The 19,044-nt window shown below is 60.9% G+C and overlaps 5 protein-coding genes across 5 annotated transcripts; all 5 read right to left on the bottom strand.

Annotated features, from left to right (window-relative positions):
• Positions 1 to 180: 180 nt before the first annotated feature.
• On the bottom strand, positions 181 to 2,226 carry LBRM_05_0440 (conserved hypothetical protein; the record flags this gene model as incomplete). Its single annotated transcript, XM_001561808.2, has 1 exon — positions 181 to 2,226. The coding sequence occupies one exon, from the start codon at positions 2,224 to 2,226 to the stop codon at positions 181 to 183; it is 2,046 nt and encodes a 681-aa protein (XP_001561858.2).
• A 1,516-nt stretch (positions 2,227 to 3,742) lies between these two features.
• On the bottom strand, positions 3,743 to 4,078 carry LBRM_05_0430 (putative dynein-light chain-protein; the record flags this gene model as incomplete). Its single annotated transcript, XM_001561807.1, has 1 exon — positions 3,743 to 4,078. The coding sequence occupies one exon, from the start codon at positions 4,076 to 4,078 to the stop codon at positions 3,743 to 3,745; it is 336 nt and encodes a 111-aa protein (XP_001561857.1).
• Positions 4,079 to 5,062: 984 nt separating this feature from the next.
• On the bottom strand, positions 5,063 to 7,507 carry LBRM_05_0420 (conserved hypothetical protein; the record flags this gene model as incomplete). Its single annotated transcript, XM_001561806.1, has 1 exon — positions 5,063 to 7,507. The coding sequence occupies one exon, from the start codon at positions 7,505 to 7,507 to the stop codon at positions 5,063 to 5,065; it is 2,445 nt and encodes an 814-aa protein (XP_001561856.1).
• Positions 7,508 to 9,146: 1,639 nt separating this feature from the next.
• Positions 9,147 to 12,773, bottom strand: LBRM_05_0410 (putative structural maintenance of chromosome (SMC); the record flags this gene model as incomplete). The annotated part of the gene is made up of 1 exon (XM_001561805.1): positions 9,147 to 12,773. The coding sequence occupies one exon, from the start codon at positions 12,771 to 12,773 to the stop codon at positions 9,147 to 9,149; it is 3,627 nt and encodes a 1,208-aa protein (XP_001561855.1).
• A 1,696-nt stretch (positions 12,774 to 14,469) lies between these two features.
• Positions 14,470 to 16,662, bottom strand: LBRM_05_0400 (putative protein kinase; the record flags this gene model as incomplete). The annotated part of the gene is made up of 1 exon (XM_001561804.2): positions 14,470 to 16,662. One exon carries the CDS (start codon positions 16,660 to 16,662, stop codon positions 14,470 to 14,472), a length of 2,193 nt encoding a protein of 730 aa, XP_001561854.1.
• Positions 16,663 to 19,044: the final 2,382 nt, after the last annotated feature.

The following is a 19,044-nucleotide window of genomic DNA, read 5'->3' as shown; positions in this document are numbered from 1 at the left end:
CGGAGGTTGCTGAGCAATCGTTGGCGCGCATCAATGTATGCGATGAAGGGGATGGGGGGGGGGGTGGAGCCCGGCGACGTCATGTCGAGTGGTGGCAGCCGTGCACAGACGTGCATCCACAAGCAAGGTGCACTGCTGTCGAGTGATACAAGAGATCATCGCCGCATTGCCGATGACAGCTCACGTGGGCTTCACCTTCGTCTTGAGGCGGTGAACACGCACCTCGGCGAGTTCCTCCGCTGTGTACCGCTGAGCCAATTCGCCCGGCACGGTCGCCTGCCTGCTTGCCGCGGCCTGCCACAACCAGGTGTCGAGCTCCGCTGCAGTGGCCCACCGCGTCTCCTCGTGTCGGAATCCGTCCCGAGTGCGCCGCAGCTCGTAGAGTCCCGCGTGTGCTGCCTCGCTGCCGCTGTCAGACGACGATGACGCGGCGGCGGTGGCCTCTGGGGGCAACCGCACCCACCAACCATCACCCACGTAACGACCCACGCGCCAGTCGCTGTAGATATCGAACTCGAACGGCGTACTGTCAGCACGGCAGCCGTGGACGGTCAGCGAGGGCGAGGCAGCAGCTGCGCTGTGCGATGCCACGTCATCGCCGCCGCCGTGGTCGTCCGGGTGCTCAAACACGAGCTCCATCACAGCCGCGCCGCGGCGGTTGAATTGCGTGCAGAATTCGTTGCCGCGGCCGCAGTAGGAATTGTCCGCGTCGATGATCGTGAAGCCGCCGGGCTGACGGACGATGGCTGGGGTGTCGCCCACCGGCTGGTGCCCAGAGCACACGGTGTGGATGCCGGACTGGAGAAGGTAGGCGGCCACTGTGAGCGGTACGTGATGGGGGCCGTCTACGTTCATCACTGTACCCACTGCAATCGAGTGTGGGGCGACGAAGCGCGGGTAGACGTACGCCCGCAGCGCCTCGCCGCACAGGGAAGTGCCGTTCGACCAATCGGAGAAGGCGGCCGCTTTGAATCGCTCCAAGGCAGCAAGCCAGTCCAGCGCTGAGGTGGCCGAGGACGCCTCCGGGGCCGAGGCCGCCTCCTGCGCAGGGATCCCTGGCAGCAACCACTGCCCAGCGGTCCGCTGCTCCGCGTAGGAGGTCGCCTCCAGGCTGGGCACAAAGCCGGCGTTGCGGCTGTTCACACCTCCGTGGACAAAAAGAACGCCGTCCAGCACGACGCTGAGGACACCGGCGCGGATGTACTCGTAGTAGACCCCGCCGGGCTGCGCGGCGGCGAAGAAGGAGGCGGCGACCACGGCATCCTCGGCGTTAGCACTGCTGTACCGAATAGCCTCCGCATCAGTTGCGGGAGGTGCCACCGTCACCGCCCCACACCCGTCGGCCGCCATTGCCGCCAACTCGCGCAGCTCCTGCCGTCGATGGGCAAAGGTGTTCGGGCCTCCAAGCTTGTACTGCAATGCCCACTGCAAGAACGAAATAGCGTCTGTGCACAGCGTATTGCTGCTGCTGACACAAGCACCGCCGCCACACGAGCTCGAAGCGGCGTGCCCTGAGCCGCCCTGCTGCTGTGCTTCTTGCCGCTGCTGCCTGAGTAGGAAGTCGCGGTACCGCACAGGTTCGGTCAGCGACACCGCTGCCGCCGCGATGGTCTCTTTCGACGGTGGTGTTAGCGTGAAGACGTTGTCCTCTGCTGCGTCGGGAGTCATCCCCTCGACCTCGCGTGCCATGCGCGGGTACATGGCCATCTTGTTCACGTCTCGGTTTCCGAGCAGCAGGTGCACACGAGATGGGAAGCGGCGTTTGAAGTCGAGCAGCACCTCGCCGAATGTGATGTCGCTGCCATGGTCGAAGGCGTCGCCACCGAAGACAAAGTGCGAGCTTGCGTCCTGGAAGCCAAGCCGATAGCGAGAGAGGTCCACAAGATGACAATACCCCGGCTCGTAGGCATCAACGGCATCAACGGCAGTTGCGGTGGTGGTGGCATCTAGTGTTTGCATGTTGGCAGCAGGGTTGCTTGCTGGAAACGCCTTCGAAGGAGCCGGAAGCACGGCAGAGGACAGCGGTGCCCACCGGGCATTCGCGACTCCCCTGTCGTTGCTGTTACCCGCGCTGGAACGGGGAGGGTCGGAGGAGACCGCAGGCTTTGTCGACTCCCACTGAAGCACTCGTGAGATGGCGACAAAGCGCTGAAAGTACGCAAAGTCGCCCTCCACATCCGTCACGTAGCTGATGCGGCGATATCGACACAGGCTGTGCCGCAGCATGGCGAGGACGTGGAGGATGCGTGGGTCAGGGAGGGTGCGTGGCGCCCCCTTTAAGCACAGACAGAGAGAGAAACTGGTCTTGACAGCAAATATGATGAGTGAGATGAGGGAGAGCGAAAGCCTGTAGAGGCGCGAGTGCAGATTAACAGCAATGGCACGACGTGCAGGGAGAGGTGGTGGTGGTGGTAGATGAATAGTGCACAGAGGCGCTGCTTTGGCGGGTGCAGGTAGAATAGTGAGATAGTGAGCGAAAGAGGGGGGAGAGGGGGCATCTGCGCGCGTGTTATGCAAACACCCCTCCCCTCATTCTCCTTTTCCCGTCCGCAGGCATACGCCAATGTGTGCGCATCGTCAGAGAATCCGATACAGGAGGGCGTGTGTGCGATCGTGCCGCTTACACCCCGCCATATGCCTCCAGGTGTGTAGGTGTGTGTGTGTGTGTGTGTGTGTGCCTCAGTACGATACGTGCATCTCCTGTTCGGTGCCCACGAGGGCGCTGCATCACCCATCCTTCCGACTTTTCTATCTCACCTGGTGGAGATGTGAACGGGGTAGTGGTGGTTGAATAAGTGGGAGGACTGAGTCGAACACGCGAGCAACCAACACAACAAAGCCCCGGGCAGGAGAACCCGAGTGACAGTGAAGAAATACACTGTCCATTCAACACTCGAGCAAAGCGCAATGCGATGGGCGTCTTCGCTTCGCTCTGACTCTCTGGGGAGGGGGAGAGAGGGAGATGGACGCATGCATGAGCTCTGTGAAGACAACGAGACGGCCAATGGCTGGAACCGGTGGTAGAGGCCCGCGGAGCTGACTGTGGGAGTGGATGGCGGTGGTGTTGAAAGGCCGCGGAGAGACAGAGAGAGAGAGAGGAAGGCAGAGGGCGATTGGCGGATGTGTGCCATTCACTCTCCAGGGGCGAGCCATCGTTGCCGTATATATGTGTAAGCGGTGTCTTCGAGAAGAACCGAGTCGGATGATTAAGGGCCACAAGAGGGAGCGGTGGTATGCATGTCTATGTCAGTGAGGGTCTGTGCTTCAGTCGCCTTGGCGACATTGACGACGGTGTGCACACGTGCGAGTGCAGAGTGGTGAGTGGCTGCATGGGTGGGGCAGCACACACACACACACAGAGAGAGAGAGAGAGAGAGAAAGCGAGGGCGCAGGAGGGACGGGGATAAGGAGGGAGGCATGGCAGGGAGTGGGTGGGAAGAGAGGGAGGAGGGGAGAGGAGAGGAGGGCTTTACGAGTGCTTGAATTTGCGTCCTGGGTCCACCAGTGGAGCGCGCTAGTGAGGGCATCGACAGACAATCAAATAGTAACATGAGAGAGAGAGTTTGAGAAGGGTCCCCCCCATTACTCGATGCCATGGCGCCCAATCACGTGCTCTTGGGCGTGAGTGCGCATGTGTCTGGGTTCGTGGGTTGGCGTTGTACATGTCGAAGGGAGCGACAAGGGTGCGGGACATGGACGGCGTGCGCCCGGCTCGCTCGTGATCGCGCTGCTGCACACACGGCTACACGGTGACACCGTAGACTGTAATGATGCAGCACATGGCCTTGTTCTCCGCTCTGTGTACGTAGCACGCGTCACTCGTTGGGTTCCAGGAGCACGAGGAGATCATCTGCATACCAGCGCCGTTCTTCTGCAGGATCGTGACGAGGACGACGTACTTGCGCGGCAGCTTCGCCTCCTGCGTCAGCCGCTGCACCACCTGATCGGAGATGGCGGAGACGAGGCCGGTAACCTTGTTGTGCTGGTAGCGCGTTTCGTGGTTGAACAGGGTGCTGACAATGTCTTCGCAGATGACGGAGGCGTCGTCGATCAACGTGATGCGGTCCTCAGAGGCCATTCTAGCGAAAGCCGGAGAGAGGCAGAGAGAGAGAAAAATACACAGCGGCGAATGGGGCGATGCGGCCTTGTGTGATGGACACACCCACACACACCCAGGAGAGAGGCCAAACGAAGAAAACACTGAGCTGATCAGCCAGTGTGAATGGGCAGTGGCAAATACACGCACGTGTGGTTGTTCCGTCCTTCCACCTTCCCTCCCTTCTCACGCGCACACACCCACCCGTCCTCTCGCGTCTTGCCTGCTGAGCGCGATAAAGTAGGAGGGAGGGGTGGGGCAACTCTTCACCCTTCTCTCTGTTGTGCTTGCTGCTGCTGCTGCTGCTGCTGCTGCTGTTGGTGTGTGTGTGTGTGCGCCGGTGACGGTGAACGCGTGCCAAGCAGCGGAATTTTATCACGGAGAGGTGCAGAAGAGGTGCGAGGCGACAGCAAACACAGTTGAGGTTGCCGAAAGGAAGAGAGAAGGGGAGCGGGAAAGGGATCGGGTGTTGGGGGTGCGACCGTGCGCGCAGGACTGAACATCATCGTGATGGGAAAGCAAGTGCGGCTGGCGGGTCTAGACAGAGACACACAGACACGAAAGATGTGCGGCGGACAGCAGAGTCTCCGCGAGGCATGTGAAGGCACACGACGACGACGACAACAGTGGCCGCTGACGCAATGCAGAGCAGTACTGGGCATCTCTCTCTTTCTCTCGCGGCACTTCACAGAGTACACGCGTCTCTAACATACGTCTGCGTGGAGGGTGCTCGTCTGCGTGCGTGTGTGTGTGTGTGTGTGTGTGTGCGTGTGTGTGTGTGCTGGATGAAGGCGCTGCCTCAAACAGAATTGTGCACATCCTACAGGAACGCTGTCTAACGCAATGATGCCCCTCCCTCCCTCCCTCCTCCCATTCACATCTTCATCTTCGTGTGCTCAGCACTGGAAAGACTGTAGCCGTTGTCCACAGAGCTGCCATCAGCACCGCGACACAACTTAAGCAGCTCTACAACAGGTTTGCTGCGACGAGTTGGTCGATGCAGCCCTGTATGTAGCTTTCCCGTCGAGGATCAAGGTGCATAGCAGTCTGGTAGTGTTTCAGGGCCTCGTGTGGACGCCGCAGGCACACCATGCACTCCGCCAAGGTCACGTACACGACAGCCTCACCAGGGCACTGGATCAGCAGCGCCTTGAGCTCCTCCAGTGCTTGCTTCGGCTGGTCGAGCCGCAGCAGGACGTCGGCGCGCTGCCGCCGCGCCGTGACGTTGCTTGGGTGCCGTTCCAGTGACTCCGTGTAAAGTCGCAGAGCTATCTTGAGGTCGGCAAGCGACTTGCCCTGACGGTGGTACGTCAGAGCGAAGCGATTCATGATAGCCGGGGTGGGGTTCAGCTTCACTGCCTCCTTGTAATACCCCCGCGCCTTGTCGACCTGTTCCTCCCTCATGAAGCGCTCACCGAGACCGGCGTAGGCGATGTAGAGCGACGGATCGACGGAGAGTGCCGCCTTAAACGCTGCCTCAGCCTCTGCCTTGTTGTCTTGACCGAGCAACTCGTACCCATGCAGAGCATGCGCGTACGCCAGCGTTGGCGCCACCTGCACAGCCCGCTTCAACATTACAAGCGCGTCGCGAGGGTCCTTGATGAGGCTGTAAGCGTTGGCGACGACGCACAGGGTGGTGGCACTGAGGGGCTCGGCGTCGGTGAGCCGTTGCGCGAGGCTGCCGAGCGCGCTCTCGCTTTTCAGGTGCCACAACGCTGTGCTGTAGAAAATAAGTGCAGGGCTTGTCAGCTCCCACGGCGCGGCACGCAGCAGCCTCTCGAAGGCATCCGCGCTCTCCTGAACATCGCCGTTGTGGAAGTGAGCGAGGGCGAGCTGGCGGAGCAGCCAAGGCGAGGTGGCAGATACAACTGCAGCTGTAGTGGCGCTCCCGCCGTCTTGGCGCTGCCACAGAACGCTAGAAGAGGAGGAGGAGGACGGGTGCATCACACCAGCACGCGCTGGACCGTGTAGGCTGGCCACCATGGACGACGCCGACGCTGGCGCTGTCACGGCCGCTCGCTGTTGCTGCTGCTCTTGGGCAAGCAGCACATGAAGGGCCTCCACTGCCTCGGGGCACCGGTAGGTAATACCGAGGAAGGCGGCGTACAGGAACGGCCGCAGGTGCTGCTGCACACACCGTCGCTGTGGTGCCGTCAGGCGAGGGGCTGGAAGCGCCACCGGCGACGGACCTGTTCGCTCCGGCTGCGTGGAATGCGCCGAGGCCGAGGCAGCTGCAACCATAGCCACTGCGCTGCGTGGTGCACGTTGCTCCTCGTCGTCTGGGTCGACGTACAAGTCGATGGCAGTATCGGCGACGTCTCGGCCGCGACGCTGCGGAGGCCGCTGGGGCGGCTGTGGCGACTCCGCGACATCGACCTGGGTTCCCTCTTCTTCCTCGATCAGGGGCTCCTTAATAGTGAGCAGCGACTGCGCCACGTGCTCTGACGGCCAGGCCAAGTGCACGTACTCCTGGAACGCATCGAGGCGAGTCGGGTGGGCCACGTAGGCACGGCGCAGGTGCTCGGCGGCGATCGGGTGCCTCTGGCGATGTTTTTCGCATAGACCCAGCCAGTAGAGCACCTGTGAGGTGCGTGCGTCGGTCAAGAAGGCGTGGGCCTGCAGCTGCCTCTCCGTAGCACGTACTGCCGCTGCCACCCCGGTGTCGTCGTCTTCCTCGCTCGTGCCACTGCGCATGGACCTGTGCTGCTGCAGCCTCCGCCGAAGCTCATTGGAGGTTGTGGTTAGTTGGTTACTCACGTACAGCAGCTGCGACAGTACCTTGGCGCCGTCCTCGTAGCGCTGCGTGCGGTAGCAGCACACACCGAAGAGGTACTGGCAGTTCCACTGCGACTGCAGGTCAACCGTCTCGTAGCCCAGCTCGAGCGCGTCTGAGATGAGGCCGTGCCCGTTGCCCGAAGCTAAGAACACTGCAGATGCTGCCGTTGAGGACATGCTCAGCGGCGGCGGGTGTTGCAGCTGGTGCGTGCCATACGAGGTTGCCCAGGTGCGGCGAGCATCGAAAGGAAGGGCCCCACCAGCCGCCGCTGCCTCCCCACCCGCAGCGCTTATAGAAGCGCCAGCCGTCCGTGGGCGTGTCACGTGCGGCTCCAGGAAAGGGTAATAGTGTTGCAGCAGCCGGTATGCCGTGCCGGTCGCACCGCTCACGGTGTGGCAGTGGGCGAGCAGGTGCAGATGGGCGTAGGATGCCTCCAAGTCGAAGAGACGCTGCGCAAGCTCGATAGCGTCCGCGTAGAGGTACCCGGCGAGACTCTCCTGCACGCTGGTGTTGAGGCTGTGCAAGACATCGCTCGAGATAAACGACAGGGGCAGCGAAGCCGCGGAGGAGACGGAGGACAACGTTGGCGCGGCATGGCGTGTGGCGACATCAGGGGTGGAGCGTGGCGCAGGCATACGCGACGCTGGTGGGGCCGCCGCCGCACGTGATGCTACTGAATCAGCGTGGACGGAGCCACCTGTATGCACACGAGCGTGTGTGTTACCGCCACCACGGCGCAGCTGTCCAGGTGAGTAGATTGGCGAGGACGACGGCGATGCACCAGAGGGTTGGTGTGGCGACGCCCGCGAATACGTGCTGCCGCCTGTGCCGCGGTACGTTCTAGGAGAGGCACGCGTGTGCGGATAAGCGGCGGAGGAGTTTGATGCAGGCGGCGGCGTGGCGGACATTGCCGATTCTTCTCCTCTCGGTCGCTGCCTGTCTACACTTGCCTGGTGGAGCGGGCAGTAGGTGCGCCTCGTTGTGACGAATGACCGCGACAGAGCGTTCCTGCGGTATGCGTGTGCGTGCGTGTGTGTGTGTGTGTGTGGTGGTGGTGGTGGTGGGGGGAGGGCGGCGAGTCGCAGAGAGAGAGAGTGGGTGGGTGGGGTGGATGTGTAGCGATGTAAGGAGCGGATGGGGAGTGGACGAGTGCGGTGAGGGTGACGTGGAGGACAGAGGATTAGCACGGGCGTAGTCGTTGATGACGAAGAGCTGAAGAGAAAACCAGTGCATGAAAAGGGAGAGGGAATGGAGAGCCAAGAGGCTGGCGGCGGCGGTGGCGGGGAGGGGGCAAAGAAGAGGAAGGCTAGCGAGGAGCAGCCTTCGCAACAAAGCGTGCGAGCGGTGATGCATCTCCATGAGTTCCTTTCCTCCCCCGCACCCCTCACCCTCCCCGCTGCTCCTCGGCCTGCAGTTCAACTTTGCGTCGATGGAGAGGCACTCCATCATTGACGTACCGGCTTGTCTCATTAATGTCTCCCCTTCTCCTTTCTGTGCTCTCCTTCACGCGTGAATCCGCGTACGGGTACTCACAGCAGGTAGGCGGCGTTTTGTTCGGTGCACTGCGTCTATCTCTGCCCTGATGGCAGGAAGAGGAGGGGGGGGGGTACCCTCGCCGCACGGCCACCCAGAGCCCATCACACCCTCAGTACGCGCGGAGAGAGGCCGGGGAGCCCCCCGCCCCAACCATGCCAAACCGTCCCAGGCGGTGACAGGGTCCAGCGCCTACGACACATGAGGGGGGGGGGGGAGTCACCGCGACGCGTCGCTACCAATGCCGGCGGCCTGCGACAGCCCACAGGCCTGTGCCAGCCATGGGATGGGCAGAGTGCCAGCATGGCTCGGACGCGCCCCACCCGACCCTCGCAGCATGCTGGTGAGGAGCCGGCGCCGCCCCGCGAGACGCACCAGGTGATGGTCGGCGCGATGGGTGCGGCTGCGAGGCGACCCGGGAGGCGAGGGTGGGGTTTGACTAGAGTGGATAGCAGGGGCCGTGCTTGAGATGGCTGGGTCGGCGCATTGGTCTAGGGCGTACGCCTGGCGCTGCTTTGCACCACGTGATGGGGCCGGCGACAGGTCGAGTGGAGTGGGGCGCATGAGCTCACGTCTTCCAGTGGCTGGGGGCGTACACGTGGGGACATGGAGGAAAGAAGAACAAATCGGTTACTCGGTGAATATTCTCTCCACCACACGTCCACACACTCCCGTGGTGTAAAGCAGCGGTGGGTGCATGTCTGCAGTGATGTGTCTCTCTGTTTTGCCTGCGTTTTCAACTTACGCAGATGTCGCCACGGCACCTTCCCTGTCAGCGCCGCTCGACGCGGCTCGCGTGTCGCTGCTGGCGGATGTCGGCTGTGACGGTGGCTTGTGCTCGATGCGCGCCACCTCCGAGTAGCCCTGCGTGTTGCGAATGTGGTAGAGCACGTTGGCATTGTTGAACATGCCGTCCTTCAGAGACACCAGAAGAAACTGTGAATGGGGGAAGTAGAGCTGCAGCATGCGACCAATGTTCTGGGTGTGGCTGGGGTCGAGTGCAGCGTCCACCTCATCCAGGATGTACAGTGGTGCGGGGCGGACGCGCAGGATGGCTAGCATGAGACACAGTGCGAGCAGTGATCGCTGACCACCGCTGAGCTCGGAGAGCGACTCCCTCGGCTTCTCGTTGAAGGAGACACGGACGCCAAGGCCGGTGAGGTGGTTTGTCGCGTCGCGCTCCTCCAGCAGCTGCGCCGTCGCGCCAGGCAGGCAGGCCGCAAAGAGCCTGCCGAAGATGGAGCTGACGATGCCGACCATGCGATCCAGCGCGCCCCACTTCTTCGACTCAATCTCAGTGATGCAGCGCTGGATCGCTTCCTTGTCCTCGCCCAGGGCAGTGCGCTGCTTGACGAGCTCCTCGTACTCGCGGCGCCGCTCCTCGTACAGGATGGCGGACTTTTGGGAGAGTTTGTTCGACATTGCGGCAGCACGCGCCTCGATCTCGCGCAGCTCCTGCAGGGTGGCTGCCGTGCGCGCCGCATCGCTGAAGTCGTAGGGACCACCTGGTTGATTGAATGTCTCTCGCACCTCGAGGAGCCAGCTGTGGCGCTGCTCCGCCTCATGGATGTGGCGGCGCAGGCTCTCTAGGCACCGGCTCTGCTCTCGCAGCTCCACCTCGCCATTCTTGGCCAGGTTGTCGAGCGTGACTTTGCGTTCTGCGAGCCGCGTCAGCTCCTCTTGAGTGTCGTCAATCTCCTTTTCCAGTTGCTGGCGCCGCTCCTCGTTGTGTTTACAGCGCGCCTGCACCGCTACCAGCTGTTGCTTCAACTCCTCCACCTGCGCAGTCAGCTTCAGCTTCTGGCTCTGCTGCTGCGCCAGCTCCTCTTCCATGTCTTGCGCTTTGCGAGACAAGTCCGCCGTCTGCTGTTCCATGTCCGCCTCGAGTCGCTCGAACTCCGCCGCGCCGCGTTCCTCGTCGGCCATCAGCCGCGCCACGTGAGCCTCTGCCGCAGCGAGTTGATTCTCTATTTCCGTCCGCACTACGTTCAGGTCTGTCGTCTGTGCCTGTGCTGCTAACTCGCATTGCCTCGCCTGCAGCACCGCCACCTTTTCCTGCGCCTCGGTCATCGTGGCATGCTCGCGCTCCATCTCCTCTGCCAGCTCCGCCGCGCCGCTCTGCGCGCTGCTTGCAGCGACGATGTAGCGCTGCTTCGACAGCTCCGCCGCAGCTTCCGCTGCCTTGTACGCCTGAATGTCGTGCTGGTGTTGCCGGAGCGTGTTGCGCAAGGCGGCGTACTCCGTTTCCAGCGTGCGCGTGCGTTGCTGCAGCGCCTGGAGCGGCTCTTTCTGAGCTGCATAAGCCTTGAGATCGGCAAAGACGTCGCGCAGGTGGTGCGTCGACCCGCCCGTCATCAAGCCGTTTGGCTCGGCCACCTCACCTTCGATAGTGACGGCTTTGACCTTGATGGACGGGTTGTAGGCGAGGTCCTGCGCGAGTCGCAAGCTGGAGCACACAAAGAAGGTGCCAAACACAAAGTCCGCGAGGGCGTTGAGCTGCTGCTGATGGGAGGAGGCTTCCTGCACCGTCACCAGGTCCCGTGCGCGGTGCACCCAGCCACCCTGCTGCTCGGCAATGAGCCGCGCCGCCTGCAGCTTCGCATCATCGATGAAGAGGTGCGTTGGCGGACGTTGCAGCTTGTCGAGGGCAAAGAACGCAGTGCGCTGCCGCAGCCCACTGTGGATGATGGCTTCGGCGACGCGATCGTCCGTGACGACGACGCGTAACAGCTGGTTCTGCGCGCCAACCATGAGCCCCAGCGCGTGCTGCAGATCAATCGGAGTGATGAGTTGGCCGACACGTCCAAGCACGTTGTCCTCCGTGTCTGGTGGGCAGGCGTAGCGGTTGTAGTCGAGGTCGTAGTTGCGCGCGGCCGCAGTGCTCACCTGCCGCTGGAAGTTCTCGTATTCCGCCTGGTACTCGCGCTTCAGTGACGAGATCTCTGCCTCGAGCGCCTCCTTGCGTTCCTGCTTCAACGCCAGAGGTGCGTACACCACTTTTGTCTTCTCGAGAGATGCCGCTGCTTTGGCGTGCTCGTGCTCTAAGTGCCGCACACGGCTGCTCTCCTCCGCCTGATGCGCCTCGATCCGCTGCTGCTGCTTCACCAGCTCTTCAAACCGCTCTGTGGCGCGGTGCACGCGTGATTGCTGCTCGATGAGCTTCAGATCCACCTGCTGCCGCTCCTCCGCGAGCGAGACACCCGAGGTGCCGGCCTGCACGCCGGATTGGAGGAGCTTGAGACCCCTCTTCAGCTTCGCGCACGCTTCCTTGCCCTCCTTGATCTGCGCTAGCATCTGCTCGTGCTGCTGCCGCCGCGCCGCGAAGGTCACCTGGTTGTTACTTTGCTTCTCCTGCTCCCTCCGCAGGGTCTTGAGTTGTGTTTCAAGTTGCCTCAGCAACCTGGTGCAGTTGTCCAGCTCGCTTTCGAGGCGGCTGTGCGCCTTCTTCAGCTCATCCTCCTCCTCGTGCAGCGAGATGGCTGCCTCGCTCGGGGCGTGGAGGGAGCCTTGGAGCTGGACGAGTCGACGCGTCGCCTCCTCTTCCTGACGCGGCAGTGCCTGCAATTGCGACTTCGCGTTCTGAACGTCCACCTTGCGCGCCTCCACCCTCGCCTCCACCTCCGTGTGCTCCGTGTGATGCGTGTGGTAGTCCAACGCGATGCGGAAGCGCTTCTTTTCCTCCGTCTTCTCACGATTCTGCATGAACGCGTTGTACTCCTCCTGGTCCGCCCGCATTGTGTCTAGCAGCGGTCGGATCTGCGCCTCGATGTTCGTGTCGATCTCCTCCATCTTGCGCTCCTTGTTGCGGATCAGCGTCTCGGCGGTGCGGCGGCGGTGATCAAACGCCTTCGTGCCCACCGCCTCCTCGATGAGCGACAGGATGTCCTGCGAGCGCATGCCAATCAGCTTGTGCACTGTGCCCTGCAGGATCATAAAGTGAGGGTTATCGACGTTCAGGCTGATGCTCTCGAAGAAGCGCTTCACCTTGCTCTGCAGTGACACGGTGTTGTTGAAGAAGAACTGCTGCCGTCCGCCAAGCTTGATTTGGCGGCCAATAGTGATGAGCGGGTACTCCTCGCAGCTGTAGCCGGGCGGCGCGGAGGCGGGGTCATCGTTCACGAACTCGATCGTCACCCGTGCCGCGTGCACACCGGTCGTGCCTGCGCGAAAAATCAGCTCCCGCGGATCCTCGGCACGCACCCGCTTGAGGTTGGTGATACCCATGACGAAGCAGATGGCGTCGAAGATGTTCGACTTACCGCTGCCATTGAGCCCGGTAATGGCGTTGAAGTGCGGGCTGAGGTCCGCCAACTCCTTTCGGTGGGCGTACGACTTGAAGCCGTCAATCACGATGCTCTTCACGCGCATGATGACAGTGTCGGGAAGGGCGGAGCGGGGGAGTTGGGTGGATCAACCCGATGCGCGCCAGCCGTCAGTATTGCGGGGTAAAGGTGCGGCGTGTAGCGTGTGTGCGAGCTTGTGGGTGTTGTTGTCTATGCTTGCCTGTGTGTGTGTGTGTGTGTGTGTGTGTGTGTGTGTATGAGGCCAAGGTGAAGGGATGGAAAATAAAACCAAGGCAGGAGCGGTACTGATTCTGAGTGGTGACGAGCTGTCTAGCGCGGCTGAGTCCGATGACGCATACACCATCAGTGCATCGTTCAACGAGGAGTAGAGGGGGTGGGTGAGTGAGCAGGGAAGCATGGAGGGGACTCGGTGAAGCAGTTGAAAATGCGCCGTGTGGAGTGATGGTACTCTTTCCCTCCCTCCCCCAGCAAACACTTATGTAGTGCAGCCCATAGAGCGCTTGGAAGGGTCTACGCACCGCATGAGTGCTTCCCTTCGCTGTATGTGCGTGGAGGATCCGAGCACAGCCACGTGTAGGCCAGGGAGTCTTGCTCCACAGGCCATTCTCTCCGCATTCCCTCGTCGTGCATCTTGGAGAGCTCGTTGCCCGCGCCTCTCTGCTCCTTTTCGCTTTATTTCGTTGGTGGATAACACAGCAATGCGTAGCGCAAGGCATGAAACACAGAAGAGCTCCCATAGCGGGCGGCGAGGCAGCCGCGCGTCCGTCATTGTCTCCCCATTTTCGCCTCCCCTCCCCCTCGCACGTACGCCTGCAGGGGTGGAGGGGAACGATCAGCGTTCGGCTGGCCAGGGGAGGGAAACACGCGTGCGCAGCGAGAGGCGAGGCGAGCCCACATAACAGCCGCAGCAATGCGGAAAAACTGATCAGCCAACCCGCAGGGGACCAGCAAAGCGTTAAGCGAAGTACAAGCAAGGCAAAATACACAGTGAGAGGGAGAGAGAGAGAGAGAAGCGAAGACAACAGAGGAAGAAAGGGGGGAAGAGCCGCGTGCCTGCGTGTGTGTGTGTGTGGGGGGGGGGGACAGGGGGTAGGGATGGGGGTGAGTCACCGACAGGCAGGCAGACATGGAGCCAGACATATAGGCACACACACACACACACACACACACACACACACACACACGCAGGCACAGGCATGCGGGAGGCGCACTTCATAGCGAGGGGGAGGGGGAGGGAGTAAACCCGAAGGAACAGAGGAGAGGGGGCGCCAGCAAAACGGTAGGCCAGGTATATAGGAAAAACATAGGAGGGAGGAGGGAGAGGGGGGGGGGAGGAGAGAAATAAACGAGCAACAGCCTCCGCCCACCCACCTCCCACCCCACCCCACCCGCAAACAAACAGCAAAGCCCGCCACATCCACAGAGACACAGCGAAAAGGATCCTCTTCGAAAGCACAAGCAACAGCAACAGCGGCTTAACGGGAGGAGGGGGGGAGGGGAGGGGAGGGAGGGAGAGGTATGGTGATGCAGAGGGGCGGCGTGCGCACCGTATGTGGAGCGGCAAACACGCATCCCCCCCCCACACACACAGAGAAGTGTGCCCTTCAGGCAGTGATTGCACAGGTTCTACATTCTGAGCTTGGCATGTCTGTGCGTGCGTGTGTGTGACGACGACGACGTTGTGTCCACGATGGTTTTGTGTAAAACAGAAAAAAAATTGAACACTGGCGAGAGGAAAAGGGATGCGGGGCGCACCCCTCTCACTCGCTCCGGTTTCCCTCCATCGGCGAAGTCACTCCCTCGGTCACCTTTACCAAGAACGGGTGCTTCAGCATTTCGGCCGCTGTCGGGCGTAGCTTTGGATTGCGCTCAAAGCACTTCTGCAAGAGGTCCATCAGCTCTGGGTCTACGTCGGCTGGTATCTCCGTCGGCAACCCCGTCGAATTCGCAATCTTGTACACTGCCGCCCACATCGAGTTGCACTCCGGCCACGGCGGCTTGCCCGTCAGCATCTCTACCATAGTGCACCCAATGGACCAGATATCGCTCTTCACACCGTAGCCGCCAGCCTCGCACTTGATTACCTCTGGGGCCATCCAGTACGGCGTACCGACCATCGTCGAGCAGCCGTGCGTGGCGCTGCAGACATCATCGATTGCCTTGCTACAGCCAAAGTCCGCCAGCTTCACGATGCCGTCGACGGAGACGAGCACGTTGTCGCCCTTGATGTCGCGGTGCACGATGCCGCACTCATGCAAGTACTTCACGCCACACACCATCTGGTATACCCACTGCCGTAGCGTCTCGAGTGGAATGCTCTTGAATTTGGCCACAAAGCTCGTGAGTGTGCCGCCGCTGACGTATTCCATGAAGATGTTAAGCGTGTTCCTCGCCCTGTCCTCGAGGCTACCGTAGTACTGGACACAGTTTGGATGCCGCAGTCGCTTCATCAGAGCAATTTCATTGCGTAGCTTCTCCATCTCTTCCTCGCTCTCAACGCTGCCAAGTTCGATCACTTTGCAGCACACCGTGCGACCGTTGCGCAGGAGCGCCGTGTACACGGCACCGAAGCTTCCCTTGCCGATCGTCTTAAGCGGCGTCCAGCCTTCGAGATCGCTGTCGTCCAGCAGCATCTGCGGAGCGACCAGAGCGCGCGAGAACGGTGACGTTACCTCATCGGCAATCACACTGTCTGTGTCGTTGAAGTCTCGGTAGTGCGAGGAGCCGGTGGTGCACGAGGGGTCCCTGAGGTTCCTCAGAATCATCGACGACGTGTTTATTGAGAAGGATGGAGCGCGCACCTGGTCAGCAATGCGGCGCAGCTTCTCGGCGTTGAGAGGGGCAAGTACGGCCGCCGCAGTTGAATCGGAGAGGCTAGCATTTTTTCGGCTGTTGAGAGCGCGGCGGTCACCCGCCCCGACCTCGCTTCCGTCGTCGGCGTCGCTGCTGTCGGTCGTAAAGACGGTCGCCACGTGATGCGTCGAGTGGCTGTCCACGTGCTCGCCGTTGACAAAGAGACCGGCAATCCAGTCGCCGTTGGCGAGCCACTCACACCCGTCGCCATGCTTGACGCCGTCCTTGAACATGCCGATATAGCGTGCCCCGTCTGCCCAGAGGTAGGTGCCGCGGCCGTTGGGTTTGCCGTGCGCGAATTCGCCCTCGTAGACGTCGCCGTCCACGTTTGTTTGTATACCGCGTCCCTCCTTTTCGTTCCGGTTGAATTCGCCCTCGTACGTGACGTGCGCCGCCGGCTCGACAAGTTTGCCAGCGCCGTGCCGCATTCCAGCCAGCCACTCGCCCTCGTAAACGTTGCCGCCGGCGTACACCATGCGCCCGTGGCCTTGCCGCATGTCGTCGGCCCACTCACCCGTATAGAGCCCTGTGGCATCCTTCATCTCGCCAGAACCCTCCATGCGGCCTCTAACGTAGTCGCCGTGGTAGTAGTCACCGTCCGCCCAGGTGTAGGTTCCCTTGCCGTGCATCATGCCATCCAGCCACTCACCTTCGTATGTGTCACCGCTGTGCCACGTTGCCTTGCCGTAGCCCGCCATCTCACCATTTTCGTCGATCGTGCCGACGTAGTAGCCTTCGTCAAAGTCGATCTGTTCGACACCGGGCAGGAGATGAACGCCACAGTACTCGAGCGGCTCAGTGGAGAACGCGTTCTGCGCGTCGCCGCCTTCCTCGCCCGCGTCTGTGCTGTGCGACAGCAGCGAGGGAGACGGTGGTTGCAGATGCGTCTGTGATGGAGGACAGCCGTCCCTCTTGACGGCTGTGCTGCTGTTATCCTGCGCTGCCTCGGGTGAGGAGGTATTCCAGCTCGCGCGCACCTGGCCACTGGCTGTTGTTGCCGCCCCAATGCCGTGACTGGCACCGCCGTGTGATGGTGGCGCCGGTGCAGAGGCAATGGCAGTCGAGGTGCATTTATTGTTTGTAGTACTGTTCAAGCTCATGGCCAATGAGGTTGTTGTTTGGTTCAAGCTCGAGATTTGTTGTTGCTCACTCAAGGGCTTCTCTGTGTAAGACGACGGCGCGTGCGACGGTGTGGCTTTGGCAGTCGAGATGTTGATGCTATGCGGCACCACTGCTGTCCCGGCGTCGCTGTAGAAAGAGTGAGAGGCCATTTTAAGAGTCGCCTGGCGTGTGCGTATGCGCAGTGCTCACTGTATTTTGCGGAAGTCAGAGGCGGCCGTTGGGGTGATTGGCGGGAGGGGAGGGGAGGGGAGGGGGGGGGGATTTGAGGTGCAGCCGAAAGAGCGAGACGGTCTGTCGCACACCCACTTTCTGCAACAGACACCGTGGCGCGCGACGCAGCGTGCAGCTGAGAAGAGAAAAAGAGAAGGTCAGCAAAGGCAGCGCGTGTGGTGTGGCACACCCACACATGGAATAGCAGGAGGAGGGGAGGGGAGGGGAGGGGAGGGAAGGGGAGGGGCTGGGGTGGGGTAGGAGGACGATAAAGTGCTGACAATAGGCAGTCAGACACACACACACACACACACACGCGCAATATATGGAAGAGCACTTGAAGCAAAGCAGGCCACCACCACCACCAAAAAAGAAAAAAAAAACAGGACAGAGAAATCGTGCGCGCGCGCCGCAGCGGCCGTAGGAGGAGAAAGTGTGAGTGGGTGGTCTGGAAAGGGGGTAGAGAGGAGAGGCGTACGTGCGTCACTGTTTGCTTGCTTGCATGCTGACGAGAAGAAGTGAGGACACGAAGCACACAGCGACTAAGGAAAAGGGGGGAGAGGGGGGGGGGAGAAAGATAAAGCGAGGATCAGGCACGGAGGGTGAACACACCCACAGCAGCACGAGCACGAGCACACGCACACAACAACAACAAACCCTCACGTATCCCTCTTCTCGCTCCTGCACTGGGTCGCACACCGCCACGCACAGAGTCACAAATAAGGTGCAGCAAACACACGGAGAGAATAAGAGGAGGTGACTGCGTTTCACTACTGTATGCGCGTCACCTCTCCTCCTTTCCTTCGTGTGTATGATTGTGTGTGTGTGTGTGTTAATTAATGAGTCGGCGAGGGCGCGATGCAATGCGAGGAGGGGCCGGAGAGGGCTGGCGGGGGGGGGTGGGGCACTGATGGGGTAGGTGGAGGCGGTGTGCAGTAAAAGGGAGGGGAGGGGGGGAGAGGGCCTGCAGGCCCACACTCGAGGCTTTTGTGTGTTTGCGTGTGCGTTTTTTTTCCCAAAAAAAAAAAAACAGAGCGTGAGGTCCTCCACCTGGAGATCGTTGATGCGCTACCGCCCCCTCCTCTCCCCGAACAGCTGATGAGGCGAGCGAGCGAGAGGTGTTTGCTTTGTCGATCTAAGCCAAGGCACTTGGCGCGGGTGTGTATAGGTGCGTGTGTGGACTTGCTGGTATCCCTTTTTGTTCAGGTTTGCGCCCTTTCGTTCTCTGTCGTCGACTTTCCACCGCCACAGAGCGCTGCCGCCGCACACAGCGCGCACGTGTTGTATGCGGTGTTCGTCTGCCAAATTTTGTAGACGCGGGCAGAAGAGCGAGTGAGGGCGTGTGTGTGTCTCTCACTCTCACTCTCTTTTTATTTTCCTATGTATGTGTGGGTGTAGCGGTAGCGCTGGGGTAAGTGGCGAGTGCGCGCAGATGATGGTGGGGGACTTCTCTCTCCGTTTGGTTCGTACAGGTGTGAGGGAGCGGATGAGTTTGGTGATAGAGGTAAAGGGGGGAGGCAGAGGGGGAGAATGCGACACACACACACATATATATATATATATATATATATGACCTGACCGACACCCACACAGCCGCCCAGCAAAGGGCGAAGGGATGGGTGAGAGAGAGAGAGAGAAAGAGAGAGAGGGACGGAGGGCAAGAGGGGAGAATCGAGCGACATCCCAGGCAGTCTGGACAGGCACTTTCTCAGCCCACTCTCCTTCTCCCTCTCCCTCGTCGGATGCTCGCGCCTTTTTGGTGTGATGATTTTGCGTTAGTCTCGCGCATGTGGGTTTGCCCACGAAGATGTCGTACAGAGAGAGAGAGAGAGAGAGAGAGAGAGAAAGAACAAAACAGGAAAGGAAAAGGGTGTGTGATACAGGCTAAAGTGAGATCCTTTCTTGGCCCTTGTCTTTCGCGTCGGTGTGTGTGGCTGCGTGTGCGTGTGGGTACGTGAACACTACCATCAGCAACGCCAGATCCAGGCACACCCCCACTCCCACACACACACACACACACACACACACACACACACACACACAGCCTCACCCAGACGCAGAGGAGGGCTTTTACACAAGGAAAGGGGGGAAAAAAAAAGGTGGGGAAGAATAACAACGTAGTCATAATGAACATCACAGAGATAACAACA

This window comes from Leishmania braziliensis, chromosome 5 (assembly GCF_000002845.2).
Source record: "Leishmania braziliensis MHOM/BR/75/M2904 complete genome, chromosome 5".
Taxonomy (NCBI): Eukaryota; Euglenozoa; class Kinetoplastea; order Trypanosomatida; family Trypanosomatidae; genus Leishmania; species Leishmania braziliensis.
The sequence above is the reverse complement of the archived record's forward strand: the minus strand, read 5'-3'. Positions and strand labels throughout refer to the sequence as shown.